Source organism: Nyctibius grandis, chromosome 5, assembly GCF_013368605.1.
Source record: "Nyctibius grandis isolate bNycGra1 chromosome 5, bNycGra1.pri, whole genome shotgun sequence".
Lineage (NCBI taxonomy): Eukaryota > Metazoa > Chordata > Aves > Nyctibiiformes > Nyctibiidae > Nyctibius > Nyctibius grandis.
In genome coordinates, this window is record NC_090662.1 from 86,352,908 (window position 1) to 86,378,315 (window position 25,408).

At 39.3% G+C, this 25,408-nt stretch overlaps 1 protein-coding gene across 2 annotated transcripts in view; it reads right to left on the bottom strand.

Moving 5' to 3' along the window:
* The window catches only part of BCAT1 (branched chain amino acid transaminase 1), a 49,914-nt gene extending 25,316 nt beyond the window's left edge, over positions 1–24,598 (bottom strand). The window contains exons 1-5 of one of the 2 annotated variants that reach the window (XM_068401088.1): positions 24,576–24,598; positions 7,318–7,518; positions 6,077–6,133; positions 3,879–3,989; positions 2,956–3,075 (exon numbers count right to left, since the gene is read on the bottom strand). In XM_068401088.1, the coding sequence (XP_068257189.1) occupies positions 2,956–3,075; positions 3,879–3,989; positions 6,077–6,133; positions 7,318–7,428 (399 nt within the window). In that variant the 5' untranslated portion in view covers positions 7,429–7,518; positions 24,576–24,598. Of the gene's footprint in view, positions 1–2,955; positions 3,076–3,878; positions 3,990–6,076; positions 6,134–7,317; positions 7,519–24,575 lie in introns of those variants that run through there. The other variant, XM_068401087.1, reaches the window with a different exon arrangement.
* Positions 24,599–25,408: the final 810 nt, after the last annotated feature.

The following is a 25,408-nucleotide window of genomic DNA, read 5'->3' on the forward strand; positions in this document are numbered from 1 at the left end:
AGAGATGCAACATACAGATGGGCTCGTGACCGAGGGGTGGACTTAACCATGGACTCTATTGCACAGGTTATCCATGATTGTGAAACATGCGCCGCAATTAAGCAAGCCAAACGGTTAAAACCTTTGTGGTATGGGGGGCGGTGGTTGAAATATAAATATGGGGAGGCCTGGCAAATTGACTATATCACACTCCCTCAAACCCGCCAGGGTAAACGTTATGTGCTTACCATGGTGGAGGCAACCACCGGATGGCTGGAAACATACTCTGTGCCCCATGCCACTGCCCAGAACACTATTCTGGGCCTTGAAAAGCAAATCTTGTGGCGACACGGCACGCCAGAGAGAATTGAGTCGGACAATGGGACTCATTTCAAAAACAGTCTCATAGATAACTGGGCCAAAGAGCATGGCATCGAATGGGTATATCACATCCCCTATCATGCACCAGCATCTGGGAAAGTTGAACGGTATAATGGGCTGTTAAAAACTACCCTAAAAGCAATGGGGGGTGGAACCTTTAAAAACTGGGATAAGCATTTGGCACAAGCTACCTGGTTAGTTAACACCAGGGGATCTATCAACCGAGCTGGCCCTGCTCAGTCAGACCTTTTACATACAGTAGAAGGGGATAAAGTCCCTGTGGTGCATGAAAGGAATCTATTGGGAAAAACTGTCTGGGTTCTTCCTGCTACTGGCAAAGGTAAACCCGTTCATGGGATTGCTTTTGCTCAAGGACCTGGATGTACTTGGTGGGTGATGCTGCAGGATGGTGGAGTCCGATGTGTCCCTGAAGGTGATCTGATCCTGGGTGAGAATACTTAATTCTGAACTGCATGATGTTAATTGCTGCATAATACTAACAGTGTTCATAAGTGTCTTTCAGGTTAAGACAGTCGTGATGAGACCGGAGCTAGCTGCAAGTGGCGTCCAGTAACCTTCTCGAGACCGACATTTTGAACCTGCAACCCGTGGGCACGAACTGTGACAAAACTCATACCATGTCTCCTGCCCTGAGAGACTCCTAGCCAGATGGAAACCCACAATCCTGAACTAATGAACTTGATGAACTTTTTTTTTGTATAGAGATGAATCATAAACTAATGTTATCTGTATATATTTTAAAATGAAAAGTTAGTGGTGATCTGAGTATGATGTGAATGGTATGGAATAAGGGGTGGAATAATCTGGAACGTATAACTTCTTTTCACCCCCTCCTTTCTGAGAGATGGCTTCTCACACTTCAAGTCATCACCATCAATACTTAAAGGTGGAGGTGAAAAGTCTGGCACTGGTCAAAGTCTGAATTCTGTGGTAGGAGACTGCTTAACTATATGATTCTTTGCAAAGCTCAGGACTGACAGAATCACAGAATGACTGAGGTTAGAAGGCACCTCTGGAGATCACCTTGTCCGACCTGCCTGCTCAAGCAGGGCTACGTACAGCTGTTTGCTCATGATTCTTGGGATCTTCTGTGCAATGGGTTACTACCTTCTCTCCACTCAGAGAAACCAGTGTCATAGAAAAAAGAAGCTCATCCTTGGTTTCTAAGATTAGGTCTCCATTGAAAAAAAGTTCTTGAACTTAAATCTTTAGGACCAAAGGTCTAAGCAAAACACTGTGCACAAAGCACATGAAGCTAAATTGGGAGGTGGGAGGGAAAATAATAGTGTAATAATGGAACGACTGCAAAATTCAAATAAGCCTTCCTCAGGTGCTGAGAGTGTTCTTTTTGATTTCTGTCTACCTTACTCCTTCAGCAAAACTTCTAACAAGAGCAAGATTAACTAACTGAGATCTTGATATTTTTTCCTGATTCTTATATGATCATTCAAAAGATCATGCTGACTGGGTTTCCTAATTGTGTGAATTCATAAAAGATGAGCAGGACATGCAACCTGGAGACAAAATATGACATCACGGAAAGGCCAGATATGTTGGCTAACCTGAAACAAAGTTTCAACAAAAGAATTTCCAAATTTCTTCAGCAAAAGAATTTCAAAAAAACCCCCAAAAAACAGGGAAAAAAAAATTTATTTTTAATATTGATACTTTACAATCACTGAGTGGAGATCCTTCCATCTGAAAATCTGCAACTAGTTTACAAGCATTAAATTAATGGAGTCCTAGAACACGTGTGAAATGTATAATGCTCATGTATGGTAACTACTCACAGATGTGGATATTGCAAAAGAGTAACTTGCCTAGTTGGGAACCGCACATACTTTAGCTTCCTTGTCCTATGCTCTACACTATAGGTTTCTCTCTTGCCACTGCTAAAAAAAACACCTTAAAGTTTTAATTAAAATAAGCTCCCTGTTTCTAGTTCTCTTTATAAATACTATAGGCTTGACTCACACCCACATGAAACTCACAGAGTACACACTAATAGCTAGCTGCTAAGGAGCCTCTTATAAAGTCAGGTTTACCTGAGTTCAAGAATAAATTGACACAAGAACTTGTTCTTAGTTCTGCTAAAAGTCTCTCTCAGAAAAGCCATCTTAATTTACTGGATAGAATCTGCCAAAATCGCCTCACTAAGGTCGGGATGGAGGTGCGAGATGAAATCACAAAATCTACACAGCAAATTTCTGTTTCCTCACATTTTCTCTGGATTATTAGTATTTCAAAGACATACATTACCATGTCAAAAATAACTATCCTTTTAGTACAAAGCCAAAGATAATCTAAATTTTGCCGTTACCACTCAGAACACTTAATCGAAGTTTACTTTCTGTGATCTGAATCAAAGTGTCCACTAGGTGGTGGTGTGGTCAACATAAAGTTGTGAAGTAGCGCTCCAGGTGACTAACTCAGAAGTAAAAACACAGAAACAATTTGCCCCTGAACTGTAATACTGTTGTCTAGTGACTGCTGCATATTTCCCTTTATGGATGGAGGCTTTTGCCCCATGCTTAAATACACAAAAAGTTAAGAGGGGAAAAAAATGTTTCACACCTCGGTTCCAATTAAGGTAGGACGGATATATAGGCTGGCAGCGGTTGAGTATGGGACCCACTCCTTTTCCACTTCCACGAGCTTCCGGATGCACTCTAACAGCTCATTCTGATCAAAACACTGGAAAAGAAAAGCAAAGGGAGAAAAGCAAATGGAGAAATATAGCCTGAACACTGTGGTCTTTATAGATCCATATACAAAGGGTATGTTCATTAGGATATGTTACAGTGACAGTCCAAAGAGGTTCATAGGACTACGTCATCTTCCTTGAGTTAATTTCCTACAGAATTTAAGATCACACGGTCTTTGTCACTGTGCCTTTTTATACAGCATCCTGAATGCCCTCCTGCTGCTACAAGGTATCCTCCTGAGCGAGTAAAAAGGAGCCATTGACCCTGCTTTCCTCCAAAGCACGTGGAGAGAATGCCCTGTGCAGCCAACACCTTCGCTTTGGCATGCTGCAAGCCATAGCACCACCTCTTCTGCAGAAGAGTGCTTTGGGTCATAACTCCAAGGGGCCCACCAAATCTCCCAGTTTTACAAAGTTGCAAAGTTCTTACAGTAATAAAGCTAATAAGTGTGGGAGAAAATACACTGGCCAATGTACAACTGCTAAAAGCAGCGTTAAGTTGCTAGGATGACCAAAAATGAAGGCACTTAGAGGTTGAAGGACTTAACTGAAGTGGAAAGAAGAAAAGGAAGAGGCAGTAGGTAGACACCAAAGAAAGCAAAACACTGTTGTGATTTAAAAGAAAAATGCATTTCAAACAGTTCACTGAATAAGATTTCTTAACAAAGTTTAACAGAACTATTCAAGAGTTAGAGTGTTTGATAAATGTTACACTGATGTAAAGATTCAGAGATTTGCACTCTGAAAATGAAAATACGCTCTGACTTGAGAATAGGAGGCCTTGTCTACATACTGGCAAAGTTGCTCGTCTTGCTGATCGCGCCATCCTGTCCATGTTGAGGGTTGGCCGGAACATGCGGATTTTGCCATCCACTCCTCGGTAAGCCTTCATTCCTTCAAACAACTACCAAGCCAAAAAGGAGGGAAAAGAAAATCAAATAATAATTGAGACATGTTATCCCTTGATGATCTATGCAAAAGCAGAACACACCCTTTGGAAATAAAAGAACCTCACTTTCCTGCTCACAGTACTCGAAGCATAAATGCTAACTAGTTAATCCTTGAAACACACTCCTGTGAGGCAGAACTATGAAGTTTATGTTACAAAGACAACCTGCCTATGCTTCAGATATATCTTTCTCTGTCAGGGGACTTACTGATAACCATCTTTTTCATAATTTGGTTACAACAATTAAAATTTGTGGCATGTGTTTGACTTAACTATTCCCTCACATCCTGACCGATACCTAAGGCTGAGCCAAAACAGTATTCTCCCTCATGGAAAAGATCTATAGAATTTAATTGTCTATGTTAATAATTTTTAGGGTTCTGTCCAAAACATATTTTGGTAGGAAGCACAGAATAAGGTAATTAAGGGAACTCTGTTGCAGTTCTTGCTGTAGTTGTAACTTATTTCTTTGTAGTTGTCTTGCTGTCTTGGTCACTTATTTCCCCCATATAACCCTGCGCTGTGGAAGGGGGTTTAGCTACCATGAGAGACAGATGCATCAGCCTTGCACTAGAGGAAGAATGCATGAAATTGTTTTATCTATATTTTACAGGAAACCTAAATTAGTCATAATTATGTCACCAAACTGCAGAATCCAAACGACTGGTGCTGACAATTTACCAGAAACCCCTATCCCACCAGTGCCCTCCCAGCAGACTGCTCTACAGCATCTCCTAACCACAGCAAAAAATATATGCCCACAAAATATCCATAGCTATTTTCAGTTACAGATTGATAATTTCCAGTTATAGTTATAGACAGAAAACACATGTATTATATAAGCTCACATTACTATATACATAGATACAGGTATTATTTAGATTAAATATTAAAGGATCACTTATGCTTATAGACAAGACTTCAGATTTTTAGAATTTATTTCCTAAATCATTTATTTGTACATTAAATTTCAGTATAAGTTCTATGAATTTAACTGCATCACTGCTGTCGGTCTCCTCAGACTTCTCTGGACTGTTCGACAAAACATGGCTGAAAATACATTCTGTGTGGTTGGAAGTCTACATATGCAGGTTTTTTATTTGGAGAAAAGAATCCTGTATTTGTGCGTAAGTTATTTTACTAGAATACTCAAGGTTTCATTATTATTAAATTCTATACAATTTTCCCATAAAGATCAGTGAGATGCAATGTTTAGAAAGCTTTTTTGCAGTCCCATGACAGAGCTAGGTCCTTCCACATGACAAATTTTAATTGGGTTGTAACTGGGTTGCAGGAATCCCGACAATTTTCCTTAGGCTACATGCCAACTATGTAGCAGAACCGGAATTAGAAATCAGAACTTTTTGCCTCCAAAATTTAACTTATTCCTATGGCAATGCCAACCTTATTAAAAGCTTTGTATGCAGTTTTGAAAAAGAAACTGTTCCTAGGATAGACATTGTAGCTACAAGAAAAAAAATCTGTCCTTAATAAAGGATGGCATAGCTGGTCATAGAGTTGATACCTTGATATGATTTTTGTTGGGCCATTTACTAACTAATACCACATTTCTGTAATACTAATTTCTTATCACAGAACAGTTGTTTCCCCCCACCCTTCTCCCAAACACATTCACAAAACTTTTTATGAGAGGGAAGAGGAAGGAATGTTACTACTAAGATTTGATCAATGGTTTGAGAGAAGTAAGAATCACACCATTACTGAAACACAAAGCCTTCTCAAGCTGTTAAATCTTTTTCTCCAAAAATAAGTACTTTTAACCTTCCAGAGCTCGGTAAAACCTTTCGCTTATTAAAAAGGGAGACAGTGATGTGTTCCAGAAATGCTCAACTTGAATAAAAGCAACTGCTGTGGTTGCTTGATGGTTGGTTGCTACAGTGGTGTGCAAACTATATTATCTGACGTCTGCACATCACAGGAGCTGGATCTGGAGTGCAGCAGATCCAAACTATCACACTGCATCATGGAGGGCAAGGAGAAAGGGGAGGGAATGCCAAATTCATCATTTTTATTATACCCACTGTGTATTCATTGAGCCACAGCATTGGCACCAGATTCTCCTCTGTCTGTCCTCTTGGCTAGAGGAAACGTGATGCAATAAGGGTAAAAGAATAAAAAAAAAAATGGAAAAAAAAATAAGAGCATATTCATATTAGCAATGATTTCAGACTGGGCCAGAGGCCGAGCATTAAAGCAATATGCTACTAAGAGTGAAATATAGATTTGGGACTCCAGCGTGGTTTCTTACTTCTCGGGCAGATCAAGAGCTGCAGCCATAGTCATAGGGGCCCGTTGTAATTTGCACAGGACCTTTGGAGGCTTGGTGACTAGATGGGGAAAAAACAGCAACAAAAAATGGTGAAGGCAGGAGATGCTCAGGGACAACAAGCAGGGAAAAGCTTGATCCTTCTCTTATACTAGTGGTTAAAAAAAATAAAAATAAAAATAAAAAAAATAATAAAAGAAGCACAAGCAACTCCACTAATTTCAGTGGAGACACTCCCACCTACCCAGAAGTGGGAGGAGAAGCAGGCTTACATTTCAGCATATGCGCCCTACCAAGGCTCTCACACAGATATGAGTATAGCCAAAGCTGCTCCAGAGACACAAAAGGCAGCTTTAGACAGTAAGCAGCTAAGCACGGAAACTGTTAACCACGCTGGTTTCCGACTTAACATTTCACTTTCCAAAGTTCCTTGCTGTACATTCTCTGCTTAAATACACTTGTATATGCTGAATGCGTCAGATCTAGTTCGGAGCTCTCCAGACTTGTTTGGAGTTGCAAACAAGCATCTGTCTAGTCTGTCCTGCAATCCAAGCTATGAACATTTAAAACAGCTTAAAATAACTTTCACAAAGTGCATGTTCAGTCCCCAAATTAAGGCTACTCTTGGAATCTCACATGGTCTTGTCCAGTGGTTCATTAAGTTACATCAGAGACAGTAATTGAACAAATTCACTCTCCGTGAACTAGAATGGTTTCTCAAATGAATTTGTCATCACACAAGAAAGGGCTTACCTTCACTAGGTTAGAAAGTTAAGTGAGCTAGAATCCACAGACCAGAGTTGCTTCTGAGTTATACAAACATAAACATAACCCTGTCGTAAATAACAAAATTATTCTGGAAGGACATCAGTTAACAAGATAAAATGTAACTCAGTACCAATAAACTTAAGTCAGTAATAGTCCTTGTATTACAAAGCTATGTCTTCAAGAGCTAACGAAACAAAATAGCAGTTTCCAAATCAATTCAGTACTCACTTCCACAGAATAATGCAGAGATGACGAGGCTGGATGCAATGAAAGGTTCTCAAGTGGCTTAATATAAGGTTTCTCCCATCCTGAAGCCAAGGACCATTCAATTGTCAACATATTATCAGTGAACACAGTTCCAAATACCAAACCACTGGGGTCTGGTTTTTCCTTGAAAGTCGTAGCTGGGGTGATAATCAAGTCTGAAGCCTGAAGGAACATGAAGACAAAAACAAAGTGTATACAAATAATTAAGTCAGACTGATTTAAAAATGGTTCTGCATCAGTCAACATGGACAATGCAATATTTTATCTGCGGGACGTTTAATGACAGAACAGTTAAAGGTGGCTACCTCTAAGTAGCTGGCAAAGTGTTCATACTGTGTATGTGCACATGTACACAGTGCTGCTTACACCAGAAGTAATTAGCATATTTTGAAGCACTGTTAAGTGGAGGAAGCTGCACAAGGTGTAAAACCAGAAAATTAGCAGATGAAAATCTCTTGGGCATTTAGATTAACACACCTATACAAGTTCCAGAAACACCCAATTGCTGTATCTCAGAACATACACTGCTCATCAGAAACTAATCCCCCTCACAACTAAGTAGGTACGGTACGCTGATTTTCCTTTAATACATAGAACCAGTGTGAGAGATCAGAGTCAAGAGTCAGCAGATTACCTGGGTCACACTAGCTTGTTCATTCACATTCATGTTTTCCTAGAAAGATTCCATTGGCAAGGGCGGCTAAATGTTTCCCCACATGATTAACTGTAGAGACTTTCTCTTACAAGCCATGACTAGCTGCAGAAACGCAGTATAGATTTTTGTACAGGTTTTGTCTGAGATAGAGTTAATTTTCTTTATAGTAGTTTGTATGGTGTGAATCAACCTAAAAAAAAGCAGGGGAAGAAGGAAAGTAGGATCTCTGGCATGTTACTCCCCTTTCATACACAGATAGGGACTAAACAACTAGAGAGGGTTATGAAGTGGGCAGAATCTTGATCCACCGTCTCCATTCTCTTTCTAGTCACCTGAGCATTTAAACTGTGCTGGTCAGAGAGGCAGGGAAGAATTCAACAAAGAATTGTACTTGAAGCTCCATTTTCCTTCCTAACATGGCTCAGAAAGCATTGACCGTTATGACAGACCCCCAAGTGAAATCTTGTTCCTCTATGTTGGGTACATATAGAATAGACTGTAATGCAGGTACTTCAGACTATTGTTCAAATGATTTGCATGTGCACTAAAAAAGGCAGTTCTGCAAGAGATATCACTGACACTGACTTTTCAAACTCATCGCACATTTTGCAAAATGAGAAAAAATTAATCCCAAGCTTTTGAAAAAGAACATACACACCCCTGTCTCTGTAAACAACCTGATTTTCAAGATGTCTTTAATGAACAACAGCCTATTTTTTATTGATTGGTTGATTTGGGTTTGGGATGTTTTGGGTTTTTCTTTGCTTAGTGGCTTAGATGTGAAATTAACTTAGAGCTGGAGCACATGAATAGCTAAAAGCTTGTTTCAAACTATCTCCAATTATAGGGCTGGTCTAGATATTACAGTGCATTAGCCTGGTCGAACTAATACATAATCTGATGAAACAACAATTACTCTTCTTAACTCTTTAGAGTAACCTTTATCCTGCTGACCTGAATGTGAATGCTCCAATGAGAAAAGCACTACTTAAAGATGTCCTGAAAATAAAAATGAATTTTACCTGACAACCCTTATCGTGCACTTTAGAAAAGAAGGTATCACAGAAGAGCATAGATCAAAATAAAAGCCACAAAGGAGTGTTCGCAATTATCCACAATGCAAGACTCAGCTCAGGAAAACACTTATTCAGGAGCAGGATGTCAATGGGGCTTAAGCAAGGATGTAGAACACACTTATATCCTTGGATTTATCTCTGGACAGAATCACAGCTTCTAAAGAACTCCTACTGGCAGTAGTATTAACAGCTCTCCCTGCAGTCAAGGCTTCTGTCTCATCTCAGGTCATTTTCATTAAGGTAATTATCTTTACAATAAGCTGGCCTGCGGACCAGAGTTATCATACGGAGTCTCATCCCTTAGAACTCACATCAGTGTGCTGATTTCTGCTTTTATGCCTCACTTGCCACTTCCTCAGTTGTGGTAGCACACCTAGTTGAAAAACAGCACTATAAACCAGTTTGCTAAGCTCACTGGGGTTAACAAATAGCTTTTACTTTAAGGATGGGGTAGGATTTTAAGCTAGCTCTTCTAACAGGCCCACAAGCATATGTAGAAGGAGCAGCAAGCTGCAGCCACAAGCGAAGAAACACTTACTTGGGAGCATTTGGGCTTTCTTTGACCCAGTTTTGCCACCAAAGATATTCTTCCAGATTTGGAGACGCGGGGTTCAAGAGAGCCTTGAGCAGAGTCTCTGTCATGTGAGTGATAATTTAGTAAAATTATGCCAATCAAATACAAGCACACTGTTATGCTCTAATGGTTAATACAAAGAGGGTCACAGATCCAGAGTCACTCCTCTGCTGGCTTGTTAGAGATAAGAAGTGGACTAAGCACTTGCTCCTGCAAGTTCAATAAAATGGATACTCCTGTGTGATGGGCGATCACACAGCATTGCCTCTGGCTCAGAGGAGTAGCCCTCGCTGCTTAGCTCTCAGCCCCAAGGACTGGGGACTTTCTGCAGTCACAAACAGAAATCACTGGACTGGATTTCAGATTGAGTCACTTGAAGGCAGAAAGCCTAGATAAGTAGGTAGCTACGATGCTTATCCAGAAAGGAAGCAAATAGTTTCTGGACCACAGAGCTTCCTGGAGCTGCGCACTCTGAACAAGGAGCCCGCGTGCTGTTTCTCACCTCCTTCAGCATTTAGGGAAACCAGCTTTCATTCACCCATTTTGCAAACACCTGACTCAACAATATCAGGTACGACACCCGACTCACAACGCTTCCTTCAAACAGTAGGAACACCCTGCAGAAGACCTCAAATATAGGCTAAACTGCACAGACCAGTAGGGCAACAATCATTAAACAGGCAAAAAGACAATTTTCCTGATCCTTACAATCCTGTTAAGCTCTTAGGACATGCATTTAACCTTTTTTTGGACATTACTTTCTTAAGGCTCTTCCCCCATATTCATTCTCTTTTTCTCCCTCTTTTTACCAAGCAGTGAGTAGGGCAAGTTAACGGTGTGCAAAACTACCTGAATCTTTCAGAATCACAATGCTTTTTATGTCAAGACACCATCAAGCTCTGCAATACATTCAATCTTTTTTTCCATGGAAGGAGATGGAAAGCAGGGGAGTTGGAGAAGCCGTCCTTGGAGCACTCTCTCTCACAGTGTGGTCTGCAGCATGAAGTATTGCCAGCACCCTCATCCTCTTCTAGGTCCCTGAGTGATAAGACCCCCTACATAAGATTTCACCTGGCCCACAGATCCTTTTGGCTTAATTCGACCCAAAGTCCTGCCCCAGTATTTTGTGGTGCTGTTCAAGCAGCACCATCAGGAGGGAAATCAGAAGCTCAGGAGAAACCACACAAAGAGAGCAGAGCGAGGCCAGGTGACTAATATCAGGAGTACTGATTAAGTATCAATGTCTACTACTTTAATATCACTCATTAAAAAATTATCACAGTGCTAACATGTTATCACCTATGACCTTTATAAACAGCAATTTATTTCTTTCCTTTGTCAACATTCCCCCAGCCCTGAAAGCAGCATTAAGGATGCATTAGGGATTGGCATTAACACCCATCCAGATCTCCGCTGTTTGTAGTGCCAATACAAAGGGCAATTTTCAACTAGGTTTGTGTTTTGCTTGCTTTGTTTATCAACGTGCTCTCAAGCACCTTCTGACGGTGCTGCCTAATAAAACCATTGAACTGGAAGGAAAACCGGTAAATGCAAGGACAAAAAGGATAAGGGAGATAAAGAAACAGGTATGGCACACAGTCTATTGAGTGCAACTATTTGGCCCCTGTCGCCTAAAGTAAAATGACAAAGACATAGATAGTTCTAACTCTGCATGTCGCAGCAGTACAGTACATACAAGATGTATGTGCCTAGGTCCCAGCCCATGGCACTCTGGTAAGAAACAGGAAGAACTAGATTGCCCTGCCTGTGGTAGGCAAAAGGGAGTGGTGAAGAAGACAGCTGGATACTGTTGATTTTCAGGGTTTATATAGCAACACTACACCTACAAACAGCCACTGTCTCGACCAGACACACTTTTGAATAGCTCCTCATCTAAAAGTGCCTGCTGATTCCAACGCAATTTCTTCCAGAGCGAGCTTTACCCAGCCCAAGCAAAGATCTGTTGTGACCTCCTGAAGCTAAAATTCATCATTTGATCAAAACAGATCTTGTCAATCAGGAGCTAGGTCAAATTAAAAGTGACGTGCTGGTCTGTGTCAATTTTAACCAAAGCTGTAGTAAGACATTCTGGTGCCCCTAGACAAGATGTCAGTTTAGTGCTTATTCTACCCAGCCTTTGCAATAGCCTTAGTGGATTTGGAGCTGACAGCAGCCTCTGGCCAGAGCTGTTACTCTCATTACTACATTCCTACCTTGCTTACCCTAGAGAGCTGTCTCGGGTAGGTGCAGATGGCTAGTATGTATTTTGTCCTACTCTTTCCATCAAGTTTTGCCAATGCCTTCCAAAATAATCCTTGGCTGTGGTTATTTTCACTGCACTGAAACTTCTAGACCATAAGTAGTAGGCTGAGCAACTGTAACAGGTAATTCATTTGACATATCCAAACTTTTCTAAACACTGTGCTGGGCCAAGCATTTCTATCACTTACTTGAGTAAAAACAGAACTGGCAGCCTCAGCTGTAAAATAGTTTACAAGTTACCTAACCATAACAGCAAGTTTCAGCAGAGATCCTCAAAACATTAATATCCACTCAGTGAGACTGACTGCGATCTAGTCTGATGAAATAAGTAACCTCCCTGACTTCTAGTCAGGGTGATTCATTCAAGATCACAAAGCAACTGCAATTATTATTTGTTATTACTTATGCTGAGTTTGTAAGCATATCCTAGGAAAGATCAGGGCCTTCTGATGCAATAACAGACATGGAAGCGTAGGCAAAATTGAATACCTTGTTTTGCCCTTGCACTTGTGAACAGCAAAATGTGGTTGCAGTAGCAGAGCAAATTTTGATGAGGAGAGAAATTGATTACAAAGAGCGTGAGGAATTACTACAAAGAGGAAAGGTAACAAAGCGTAGCCAGGGGGAGCTGGAGAGAATGAGGCTGGAACTAGACAGAATGGTTTTGAGGAGAGCTCCAGGGATGAGGAGGTCATTTTCCTGACATTCAGTCATTATGGCTGTGGCATACTCATCATTGCTTTTGGGCCCTCCCCAGCACACACATCTCTATCCCAAGAAGCCATTATTTCTGCTGGAGCAGCTACTTCCACCTCACAACACCTTCTGTCCAGCCTCCTGAACCTGAGGCTCCTCCTCTATGACAAACTGAGGAGAAGAGGTTTGCACTGCCAAGGAGAAGCAGTGGTGGGCAACTAGGCTGAGGATACTAACTAGACTGAAGAAAGTGGCTTGTTAATTCACCTTTGGAAGCTGAAACCTCTTCTCTTAAACAAGTCTTTTTTTGCCTTGCAGCCATTAAGCAAGCTACCACCTTTCTCCTGCAACTCATACAGCTCCATTGCCTTCCAGATGCCGAGCTGCAGGTGGCAGAGGATTGCCTCCATTTTCTTGCTGACCTAAGCAGTGATCTTAGCTGGCTTGAGAAGCTCATCCATTAGATACTCCAGCCCAGCAGCCTCATACAGCAGGGTTCAGGCTACTGTATGTAGCACACAATTGCTCCTGTAGAGCAGGTACTATGTATGAGTAGCTGCTATGTATGAGCAGCCCACAGGCAATTGCAACCTGATCCAGGAAGTGCCTTCACCACACGGGCCTGCTTTCTGTAGGCAGACATCATGAATCATGCTTAGCAGCTACTATGCACACAAAAAAAAAAAGGCTTGTGCCAAGCTATTGCCAGATTGTGAGAAGAATCAGGGATGACATGCCAACTCCTCTATCAGTGGCAGCAGTGCTAGGCTATGCAACTAGAAAATAGGAGAAGGTCATGGAGGCTGTGTGTGGTGTTAGGGCAACTGGTACTTTTCTTCTCCATTGGGTCAAAATAAGCAATCACCTCTTCTGCCTATTCCTAAATCCTGTCTTAGAAACAGAAATGCTGAATACTGCTCCAGTAGATGAAACCAACTGCAACCCCTTCTAGCAGATGTTATTTTTGTCTAGTTTGTCTGAGTTACTACCTCTCAGCTCTATCCACCAATCACTAGCTGACACCACAGCAGCATCTACTTGAATAAAAGAGAGGAGATTTAGGTCCTACAGGCCTTGGGTATACCAAGATCTGTGGTTTTGTTTCTTTTCCCATCCCCACCTTCTTTGGAAAAGACTGATAGTTTTCTGGGGCAGAGGCCATCGCTTTCTGTATAGGGCTAAGCCCTATATGGCTCTGATCACAATAATAAAGTCTATAATAGAAACAATAACAAGAGTTCTATCAACTCAAACCAGAATAAGACAGAGTTAAATAAATTCTTAGAAATCTATTACTAGCTTGTAAGTATAAAAAGTAATGTTAATGTAAGCTTATCCTATAATCCCTTTACCATCATTACTATTTTAAATTTACAGCAGAGCCTGAGGCTTGAGAATGGAAAGTGTGCCAAGATATAATAAGATTCAAGCAGGAAGAAAGCCCTAATCTTCCTACTATAAAAAAATAAAGATAAACATATAACAAAATATCTTCTGCAACCCCAGGGAGAATACCCAGAAATCTTTCAACATACAGCTTCCCTGAGATTTCATCTGAGAATATGTTAGCACATGTAATTGGACTGGGGCCTGGAATCATTGCATGAGGTTGATGTACACTGGTTAATAAACCACAGAACAAATGACAAAGCAAAAAGGAGTCAAAGCTCTGAATCAGTTGTGAGTCAATCATGGAAGTAACAGAAAATATGTCTGGAAGGACTTTGTCTAGACCATCCTCTGCAAGGCATCCACCTAAACTATTCATAACAGATATTTATCAAATATTTGTCAAACCAAAGAATGAGCTTCTGCTACGCTCTGCAAGCAATAGGAAGAAAAGGAGAAAGGCACAACATATTGTTGGCTTCTTTAACCTTTCCCCTAACGTTATAGATGCTCCAACTCTGATGCAGGAATGTTTGATTTGGAGCAGTAGGCAGGGAAGTAAACCTGCTCTGAGAAGACAACAGATAAGTGGTTGGAATTGACATAAACTTTTTGCCTTAGAGAATGAAAAGGGTAGCTAGGGCAGCAGCACAGCTGAAAATGCAGTCCCCAAAATGCACCAGAAGGGAAAAAAAGATGTTGAAAAGCTACAGTCCAGCTAGGCTGTAGAGAAAGCATTGAAGAAACCAGTCTTGCCCTACAAAACACTCAAGCACATGGATAATGAATAATATCAATTTCAATGGCACTAACTAAATTCGAAGAGTTTTTCCGTATGTGGCTGAAATGTTGCCCACTTCCAGCTCACACTGATTTGATCCAAAGCCCATTCAAGTTAATCAAGACCCTTTCCCGCAGCTTTGTAGGAATTTGGATTGTAAGGGAGGCAAAACTACCTAAATCTTTATAGCCTCACCCATTTCTACTGCTTCAGGAAAATTAAATTGACTAGTCATGGTTTTGGGTGTTTTTTTTTTTTGTCCCTTACTCATTACTCTGTTCTCCACTGACACAAGTTTCAGAAGATATATATTTTTAAATTTAAGAAAGATGAAGGAATGGGGTTCCTACAGACCCTAAGGAAACCTTCTACCTGATATTAAAGAAATCTTAAAGAAAGCATCTACTTGATTTAAATGGGGTCCGTTTCCTCTACTCCAGCTAATAGTATTTTCAGTTCTACGAAAAAGTCATGTAGTATCTCATCTATCAAAAAATTATACAAAACCTTTCAAATATGACTACCTCTTTAAAATATAAACCACCAAGATGCTGGTAAGACTATTAAACACAATCAGAAACTGGACACATTATTGCATTTTGGTCCTATAAACTACTTCTGTTTGCTAACAGCTATTCCAGTTAACTAAGTGGGGTGATCAGAAAGTGTGAATAGGGAGGCAGTATGAGCAAGCTTTAATGCAGTCATTGCACTGGACTGAAAAACATGTCGCTGTAGCTTACTGTTACTGCTGGTCAAGTTAGCTATATAAAAATCCTCTTTGGCCATGCAACTGCACTTCATGTCTGCAATGTAGACATGATTTTGATTAGGAAGAAGCAATTTCATATAGAATGATAAGGGAAAAATCACAGGCTGCAATTCTTTAATAGCTCAATTCCTTGCACAGAAAGTCCTCTCATAGACTCATACTCAAACATTTCCATAAATACAAAACTAGGACCATTCTTCACTAATGGAACACATTAACTAATTACACTAATTCATATTATTCACTATTAGTATATACTGCTTCTTCTCAAAAGATCTGACAGCTTGGTTAATGCAATTCCTGATGCTGTGCTGCTCCTTGCCTCACAACCACTGTATTTCTGCATTGTAGCATAAACACAATGTTCCATTTTTAGAAAGAGTCTGCCTCGGAGAAGGTTTGAGTCTAACGCAAGCTGAGGGCTCACATTGGCCTGTGACATAGAACTGGAATAGAGAGATCTGTGACATTTCACCAATACACATTTTTGTACAGCGACAGTGTGCTTTAGATGTTCAAATAATGCTGTATGAAAACAAAACTTACAAATTTGGTCCACAAAGATTTAAGACCCTACTGGCTACTGGTTCAGGAAACATCATTTCTATTTCACATCAAGAAAGTTAAACAAAAAATGAGATATTTACATCTAAGCTTTTCTAAAAAAAGTAGCCATATTGAAGGAAGAAATGAATTGCAAACCTAAATTTCAGACAAACAAGTTGGAAATATTTCACCTAAGTAGCCTGGCCAGTCACAGACATGCTATGTGGAATAGCCGAGAATAGAATCATAATCTCACATATCCAAGTCCTGAGCAGTTGCAATTAAATCTTCTTACCCTGATTTTAATAGGCTTGCAGACATGCAGGGAAGTGGATTCGTGGAATGAAGGCATTCAGAATTTATCATTTCATATGGAATTTCAAAAACTTTTGGGAATATAAAATGCTTTCATGGTACAGTCTCTTACGTAGATGTTACAGGACTAATTTCAAACATGCAGTTAACCCCACTTGCCTTTTGCTCTTATCCCATCTCCCTCTCACACTGGTAGACAGAAGGTAAACTTACATATTGTCATGAATTTCAATGTTTGATCTGCCACTGAAACTGCCACATTTTGCCAATTCATTCCACTCAGTACTTTCACAGAAACGGGGACTAAGTACGGGATTAAGACAAAACTATTCCAGCTCTCTAGGCTGTTAGTTCACAAGAGTTAGGATACAGACATAATTTCAAAAGCAAAGCAGAAAGGCCAACAGAGTCCTATGGAAAAAAAAAGACTAAATTATCTTCCTAAACTGTAGTTCCTATTCATGTCTGTTCAGTTAAGAAAACATTTAATATCAAATCTGGGGACTTGATATCACAATGACATTAAAATTTAAGAATTTTTGGAAATGGGTATGGACACCACGGATTTTATAAGTTTTGGAGTCACATAGTTTCCTTTGGGAATCATTGGCTGGTGCTAAAGCCCTACATTTTAAAAGCAATTGTTCACCTTGAGAAAAATAAATCCAGAAAAAAAAACCAAGCCAAATGCAATTTACAAAATTCTAGTATAATTTCTGTGCTTTTACAGATACCAACTACATCTTAAGCTCCTAGTTAAAAAGAAGATAAAGCAGCACTTTCTTTGTGCTATAAATCAACTCAGACAAACTGTCCCCTGGCTGGTTTTTTAGCATCTTCCTTTTATCTTAGCTAAAAGCTCCTGTTATTTGCTGAAGACAAGTAGCTTTATTTGCAAATTCTACAGCTTCAGATAATGGGACAATCAGTTTCTCTACTACAGCTTAAAAAAATCTATTTGCTAAAAGCCTACAACTCGTTGAAGGACATTACCCACCTGAAGAGTAACACAGAACTACTTGCCACCAAGCTAAAACTGAATAGAGCTGCCACAGATCTCAAATGCCACAGTATAGAGGGGTTCCTGATAGCACGAGAAACTTACTTGCAGACTGTTGGGAAATCATCCCTTAGCGTATCATGGAAGAATCATGGTGAATTACTTTCACAGCACTAAGAACTTGTCATTGCTCAGTAGCATTCCTTGGCTACTACAATTCTGAAGCAGTGACACTACTGCTACTACCCTGTGATAACAAGCTTGATTTAGAAACGTTGATGTGCCAAGTAGAGCCATCAGCAATACTAAGCTGCATTAGTATACCCTCCGCCCGTGCATGCAACTTGCATGGCCTCCTTCAGGAAAGCCACTTTCTCCTAACAACCCACAACCACTGAAGCATTCATTAATACATATTGGGCTTTGTTTCTTCTCTCTCTCATCAAAACAGGGCACTCAACGGCAAGCACACTGTGTGTTGATCATAACTGTGACCTACACCCATACTTTCCTAATAACTGGAATGAAAGCAGCAGATATGTAAGTCAGTCTTGCCCAGCTATCACGAGTAATATTCAAATGACTTTGTGCAATGCCTGTGCGGATGCAGAATGCCACTGAAACCCCTTGGCACTCAATCTTCTCTGTCCTGCAGCTGGTTTCCCTCTTGGCAGGTGAAGATGAGGGAATGTCTTTGTTTGCAAATCACCTGAAGTAACTCTGCGGCACATGCATAACCTGCTAGGAGGTATAATCAAGTGATATGAAGGCACTGCAGTTTAATATTATTACTTCCCAATTTTTTTTTGATTCAACACATGACAAAAGGCAAATCATTTTATTGCCATTGATGAAAAGCTAAGTGAATAGATTCAGCTGAAATCAAGATAAAATAAGAATGACCTTTTCTAAAGCAGCATACTACAAATGCTGAATACTGTTATAACAATGACAGAACTGGCCTCTAGCTTGGCTTCCTGATGTAAGTGGCTAAAGCTATGTACTTCCGTGGAAACTATACTGAAATGATCTACCAAATGGTAACTGATACAGTTTTAGCTTAGGAGGTTCAGACTGGACATCAGAAACATTTTCTTAAAGAGAGTAGCCGAGCACTGCACTCAACAGACAAAGCCACAGCTGACCTGGTCTAGTGCTGATGAGAGTCCCGCTTTCAGTGGTAGGATGGACTAGATGCCCTACAGTTCTAAAACACAAAATATCTGAAGATGCCTTATTATGTAATGGTATACATATACACACACACGTACATATATATCTCCAGTTGGTTGCCTTTCTTTTACTGCTTCAAGACAGTTCATATAAAAGCAGCTTTCCTATATATACATTTTGGGGAGCTATTGCTCATCACAGAATCAAGGTATTGCTAAATTTCTGTAATAAATTTTTCCCCATACAACTTAACATAAACATAAAGGGAGTGCTCTATCTGATCAATCAAAATGTAAAATGAGGTCTAATATAGAATTTAAAATGGAAATGTAAGGCATTCTCCTAACAATCCCTCAACCCTAAAACCACAGAAGAATTGACAGCTGCAACACAACAAAAAGCCTCACTGAGTGCCCACATGCTTTGGCAGGTAAATAATTTATTGATGTCAGTAGAAAATGACAAATTGAGAACAAGGTCGAGAGGAAGAGATGTGAAAACATATGAACCACGTGAACTGCTTTATATTTGTTAGCCTTGTACATAATGGGGTAACTACAATATATATATGTCCTCATTCCAAAAACATTTCAGCGTTCCCTTGATCCGTATGCTGTGAGTATGTCAGAAACTTTACCGACTGCTCATGGAAAATGAAAACACAAGAGGAGTGCTATGTACTTCCTAATCTCTTCAAGGAGTGGAACTTTCACCATGTAAACTCTAATGTTGTGCCAATGTGATACAGTCAATTAGTTCAGATTTTAAAAAGATGTTTCAAAAAATTAGACTATTCTGTATTTTATAGGTTTTTAATCTTTGCCCTGGAGGGGAAGGAAGAAAGTTTGGCAAAGAAATTATTTTCTTCTTTAAAAAAACAAGGTTGGAGAATTGTTTATTCTTTATCTCTGTCACCAACCTTTTCACATACAAAATATTTTTCAAAATAAAGCTTAAAACTGTCTAATATCTCATAATGGATTGGTCCCTCTCCCAGTTCCCAGAGTAAGGAATCCTATATCCCACTGTATTTGGCAGGAATTATAGATGCACTTGAGTTTCACTAGTATAAACATGGTAATGAATCATAGCAATGTAGTTTTATTAATGTAAACATAGAAAATGCAATAATTAGTCAGGTTTTCCTTTGAAAGACTGTTTTGAAAATAGGTGTATCTTTCTCTACAGAAAAAAAATGTTATTTTTTCCAACTCTTTCTAATGTACACTATATAACAAAAAATGCTGCGTACTGCAATAACATCTAACCTACATCTTAACTGCATAGATTACTCCTGTAATATTACCTTATTTATAATTTCAGTGTTCCCAGGGTAAGATATAGACCTGTTCTTTATGTTTAATGCTATTGCCGTATTTGTCAAGAACATGATACAAGGCAGAGAATCTGAATCAGCGCAGTATGTTTTGCATAGAGCCAACCAAGTTCACAGTCATTTCATGCAAAGACTACACGTTTTAAAACATGCAACTGAAGGTCCTATTACAAGGAACAACTACATTTTTTTGAAGAGACCTATAAGAACAAGATCAACATCTGTAAAACTTTCATTGGCAATCTCTCAATTTGAATCACAAATGGCTGCATTGGAAATAAATTTTCAGTTTTGTCATACTTCATCCAGAGGTAAAATACACTACAGCTTTAGATTCTGTGGAAAAACTGTCTGAGATTTTGGTTGTTTATTTGTAGGTTATACCTATAGCATAGAAATAATCTTTATGTTCTAATTTGTATAATACCTAGCACAATGTCAGCTAGTTCACAGCTTGGGCTCTAAAACATTATAGCAATGCAAGAAACAAATACTAAAATATACATCTTTACAGAAAATTCACTATATACAGCATCTCACACAGTGAGACATGAGCTAGCTTCAAACTGGAAGCCACGCTAACATATTAATTAGCATAGCACTGTATTCAGTCTAGCAAGTCCAAGATCTCAACAGGGATTAGTTTGAGCCCAGCGCTGCACTAACCTGCCTACATAGCTTCCAGTCTGCCATGGGCTCACATCCCACTGGCTTGGAGCCTGAAAAGGTTGGGTCTGTCTGCAGAAGACTGTGTGGGAACACTTACGGTTATTTAGAGTAACGTGAGGAACTATTCAGATACAGGAGCTCCACTTAAACATTTTTCATTCTACTACCACAAATCTTCATATTAGCAAGTCAATCCAGATCCACTTGTAAACTACAGCTACTTTATTCTGTTTTGGCATAGCACACTAGCCAGTATTCCCTAGAAACTCTGCCATCAATTTGGTACAGTAAATAGGCCATTACAAATTAAAACAAAAGAACGGAACTTTGCACCATTAAAATGCCCAACTAATTCTACATAGCTTCAGTTCATTAAAACACAGAGTAACATAATAGGAATAGGTAATACCTTCTTAAAGTGTTCCATGTATCTGTCTCTCAAAAAGAAAATGTATTCCATGACAAAACTTTACATAAAACCTAAAATCGTCTTTCTGGATATGGATTGATAACATGAGGGAAAGAAAATGCAATCATAGATGCCTTTAGTTTCTTAAGACCAAGTATTACGAACTCAAAGTCAGAGCTAATACACACGTTAAAAGAAACCAAATTAGAGTTACACATGGTAATAGATTGCTACATTATCCAAACAACATTCACTCTGTCTTGTAACAGTACAATAATCAGAATGAATGCATTAAAGAAATTACCAGATTTTTAATCATAAACATTAAGTGCCTTAGACATAACTGCGTGTTATTTCATGGTATTACTGAAAGCAAAAAAAAAACACGTATAAGAGCAAAAGCAGATATGTGCATTTCTTGATTCAACATTCTGACCCACATTCAGTGGTACAGAGGATGACTGCACTTCCCATTACTGATTTCATACACCCCTCCTAGAAATCTAGTGCTGACAATACACAAAAACTACAAGTACAACTTCTTAGGTTATGGTCACAAACCACAGCCAGCTATTTAAATAAATATGTACAAACAACAGTCCGGGGAGGGGGGAAGATGTCACTCTAGTGGAAGGAGCTGAGTAGACAAATCCTGGAGATCTAACATTTTCTACAATACAGGAAAGCAGCATAATCAGTATTTCCTTCTAAGTTTCTTATCTGTTCCAAGATCACTGGTTATGTGTCAACTCTGAATGTGATACATTAAGTATCTTGTAAATCACAGAGCTGTCAGGATGAGATTTTTAACTGCAGAAGTGAGTAAAATTAAGGTAGTTTAGTAGCAGTTGAAATGAACAAAATGCCAATTCTGACCTATTGACTGAAAAGAAGCCCGTGAGAATTGAAAATGGCAAGCAGCTAGCAGAGGGGCTCACTGCTTGCTAGAAGCTGTAGGTAGTATTTGCTCCTTCCCTCCCAGCGTATAGGGACTCTCTGAGTCCACCTTTCCAAGTCAGGCAGAAATTGCAGCAAAATTCAAAGTAGCTTACCCCACCTAAAAAGCACAGCACTGCATTCTAAAAAGACATGCCTTCAGGGGGTTAATTGGGCATTCAAACATTCGGCATCATCCACTTCAAACAATGTGTTTTATGTAAGCATAAAACAAAACCATACCCTAGTTTTCTACATTCCCACAATCTTCGATTACTTAGGTTACTGGCACAAAATTGCAGCTTTCTTCAGCACAGTCAGCCCCATGGGTCAGCTTGATTCCTTTGAAATATTGTCAGCTATAGTTTCTGAAATTGCAACTGTAACTGTCTTCCACAGAAGTGTTTGTGAGGTTCCCTAGAATGAATCCAGGCTATTTTATTTGTCATTGTCTGGTGTTAATTTTTCCTTCATTTATAAAGTTTTTCTTTTTAATTTGACAATGAAGTTATAGAGACTGCAAATAATTATTATAATGCATGACACTGCAATCAGTACCTCTATTCCCATCATAACTTTCATACGCAAAGCCCCCACAGGGCAATATTCTCTAAAAAAACTGTATCCCTTTCTGGCTAATGCAGATAATCTTCAGAAACAGAGCCATAAGGCAGGAATGGACTTACAAATTAGACTTCAGCCTGAGCCAGCTGTTTTTTCTAGTATTACTCTCTTTACGACCATCTGTCCCACCTGCTAGTATATTTTTGCCTTTATACAGACTCTCCACTACAATGATTTGCCATTCTGTCTGACATACAAGTATCAATGGAAAGAAAACTGTGTTAAATCCAACTTTGTGCCACCCAATATTTGGAACTTTGGTAGGGTATCTGCTTGACTGCCAATATAATTAAATGTACCTTAAGTCTGCTTTAATTTATGCCCAGTTCACCTACGACCCAAATACTATTAAAGTTTGCTGCCACTCTGTCTATCTTTCTTCTGGGCTGGTCAATGAGTAGAAGGAAAGAGCACAGTGTGGTTACACAAGAGTGTCCTCTCTGTAAAGTGATTTTTGTTTTTAAATACACTAGCACACTCTACTGAATGAATCTGCTGAGATCTATCTTGTCTATTTATTAAAGGTGAATTCACAAAACAACTCTGCATTCCATACTTGTGAATTCTTGGGGTTTCAAAACTGGTCGCATGCCTGTTTTTGTCAACGTTTTCCAAATCAGACCTTCTGGCTGAAGTCATCCTAAATCTTCCTTCTTCTGCAGAATTGCCAGAGAGACACAATGCAAAGAAATGATGAAGAGAAGAACTTGGAAGGGCTGAGAATGGGGAAAAAGAAATCAAATGGCATGTTGCTACATGGCAAAATTCTGTAGTCATGGACTCCCAATAGTTCTTTGCTGTTTTCAAGGAGACTAGCATCAGAATAAATCTTATCAATGAGTCCAACACATTTTCTGCAGCATTTATTTTTCATGTCTAGTTAAAGCCTGGCAACTAAAAGAAAAATAACTACTTAAGCATAATTCAGAAGACTGGACAGCAGTGACACTGCCCAAAAAATCAGGAAGAACATGACAGTTATAAAGTGTATCATTATAATTTCATCTCATGTACTGCTGACAACAGTCAGCAATAACAGGAAGGGAACTGCTGAAAAAGCACAAGTGATGTCACCTTTTTTGAGTACTGTTTTTAAACATCTGCAAAATATAGATGAGGCTTTTTAAAGATTATAAAGCAGGGAAAGAGAGGGGGAGAAAGAATTACAGATGTGTGGCATAAGGAATAAAGGGAAAAGAAGTATAAAAGAGAGGCAGGAAAAAAGGGAATGAGGACAGAAGGTAGAATTCAAAGGAGCACAGGCTGATGGGCTTCACTTTTCCAACAGAAAATTAAAAGTTGACATCTGTGTCCACACAGTGTTTAAAATGAGCTCTTAGTTACTAGCACTGCATTCAGGAAGAAGGCAGAAGAAAAGAGTGATGTCTTAACTGAGCTCAGTTCTAAGCATAAGATTAAAGAAAAAAAAAAAAAAAAAGAGGGATTCAATTTCATGTCAGTTCCTGGCAGCTGCTCAGCATTCCTTATTATGATACCCCTGTTTGCTTGTTGAGTGCTGATAATGTGCCAGAGCTGTGGTGTGCTTTGGAGCCCTTCTGAGATCCTTAGCTCTGCAACTTTGAGACCAGATGGAAAAACCTACTTTTGAACATCATTCGTAATGCCAAAGTTTAACAAATAATAGAGTGTTACATAGATTTTGTTTGGAAAAAGCCTTAACAGGGGATCAATCTTTATTGCTTTTGAAGCAGGTAAAAGTTAAAAATAAAATCACCTATACCATTTTAATTTTTGCTTAATGACAACTAACCTTTTAGTTAGCACCTGAAACTGTAATAAATTAAAGTTCTTCTTGCAACATTCTTGATTTCTACATTGAAAACATTTTCAGCAAATGCAACTTACAGAATTATTTACAGAATTATGATGTTTAACCATATCAGTAGCTATGAATGCCTGCACAACAATCACTACCATGTTATGGATGCTGTCTGGCACCACCTACTGAAATGCTTCAGACACTCATTTTTCAACAAACAACATACCTTGAAAGACTCGATCACATGCTTTGCTGTTTCTCCTGAACATCCTCCAGCTGTGCACTCATTCTGACAGCCCTAGAAGAAATAAAAACAGAGGAAATCAAATTCCATGCACATTGCAGAAAAGTTGATACACATTCAATTAAACTCTTTTAGGGACAGATTGTATTGAATGATCACTCAGACTTCATCATCAGTAAATATATTAGGAAGACCTTTTTGGTAGTTTCTTAGCACAGCTTTCCACCTTTAAGGTTTTTAGTTTTACTTCACTTGCATTATTTTGTGCCACTGTATTTCATGACTTTATAGGAGAGACAATGTCTTAGATTAGATTATTGCTCTGAAATGCAGAAGAGTATGGACAACATCACAAGTCTCATTCAAAGCTGAATAAGTAAATTGTGCTTTTACACAATTCCATCAATCCAAGTTTCTCTACTAAAGCATCCACCTAATATTTGCTTTTGCCTTTTCTCAGAGAAGCCTGACCAGGCAGAATGGAAGGAAAAGGAAAAGATTTGTTTTGTTAAATCCTTCATTAAATGAACACAGTGATAAGGAATGCCCACCTATATAAATACATAATCAAAGTATTTTGAATTACCTACTATGTTGAACTTAAGGATTCTGCCACTGACCATGCTAGCAAGGAACTGAAAGAAAAGGAGTGATAGTTCTAGGCATCCTTCTGTTCATCAACAGAAGGATAACACAGACAGGTGCAAAACATCTACTTAAAAGCAAGACCCCTGGTTTCCACAGCATCAGGGTAGCATCTTTGTGGACCCTCCTGCGCTAGCTAGACCTTCCTTGCCAGTGGCCAGTAAATAAAT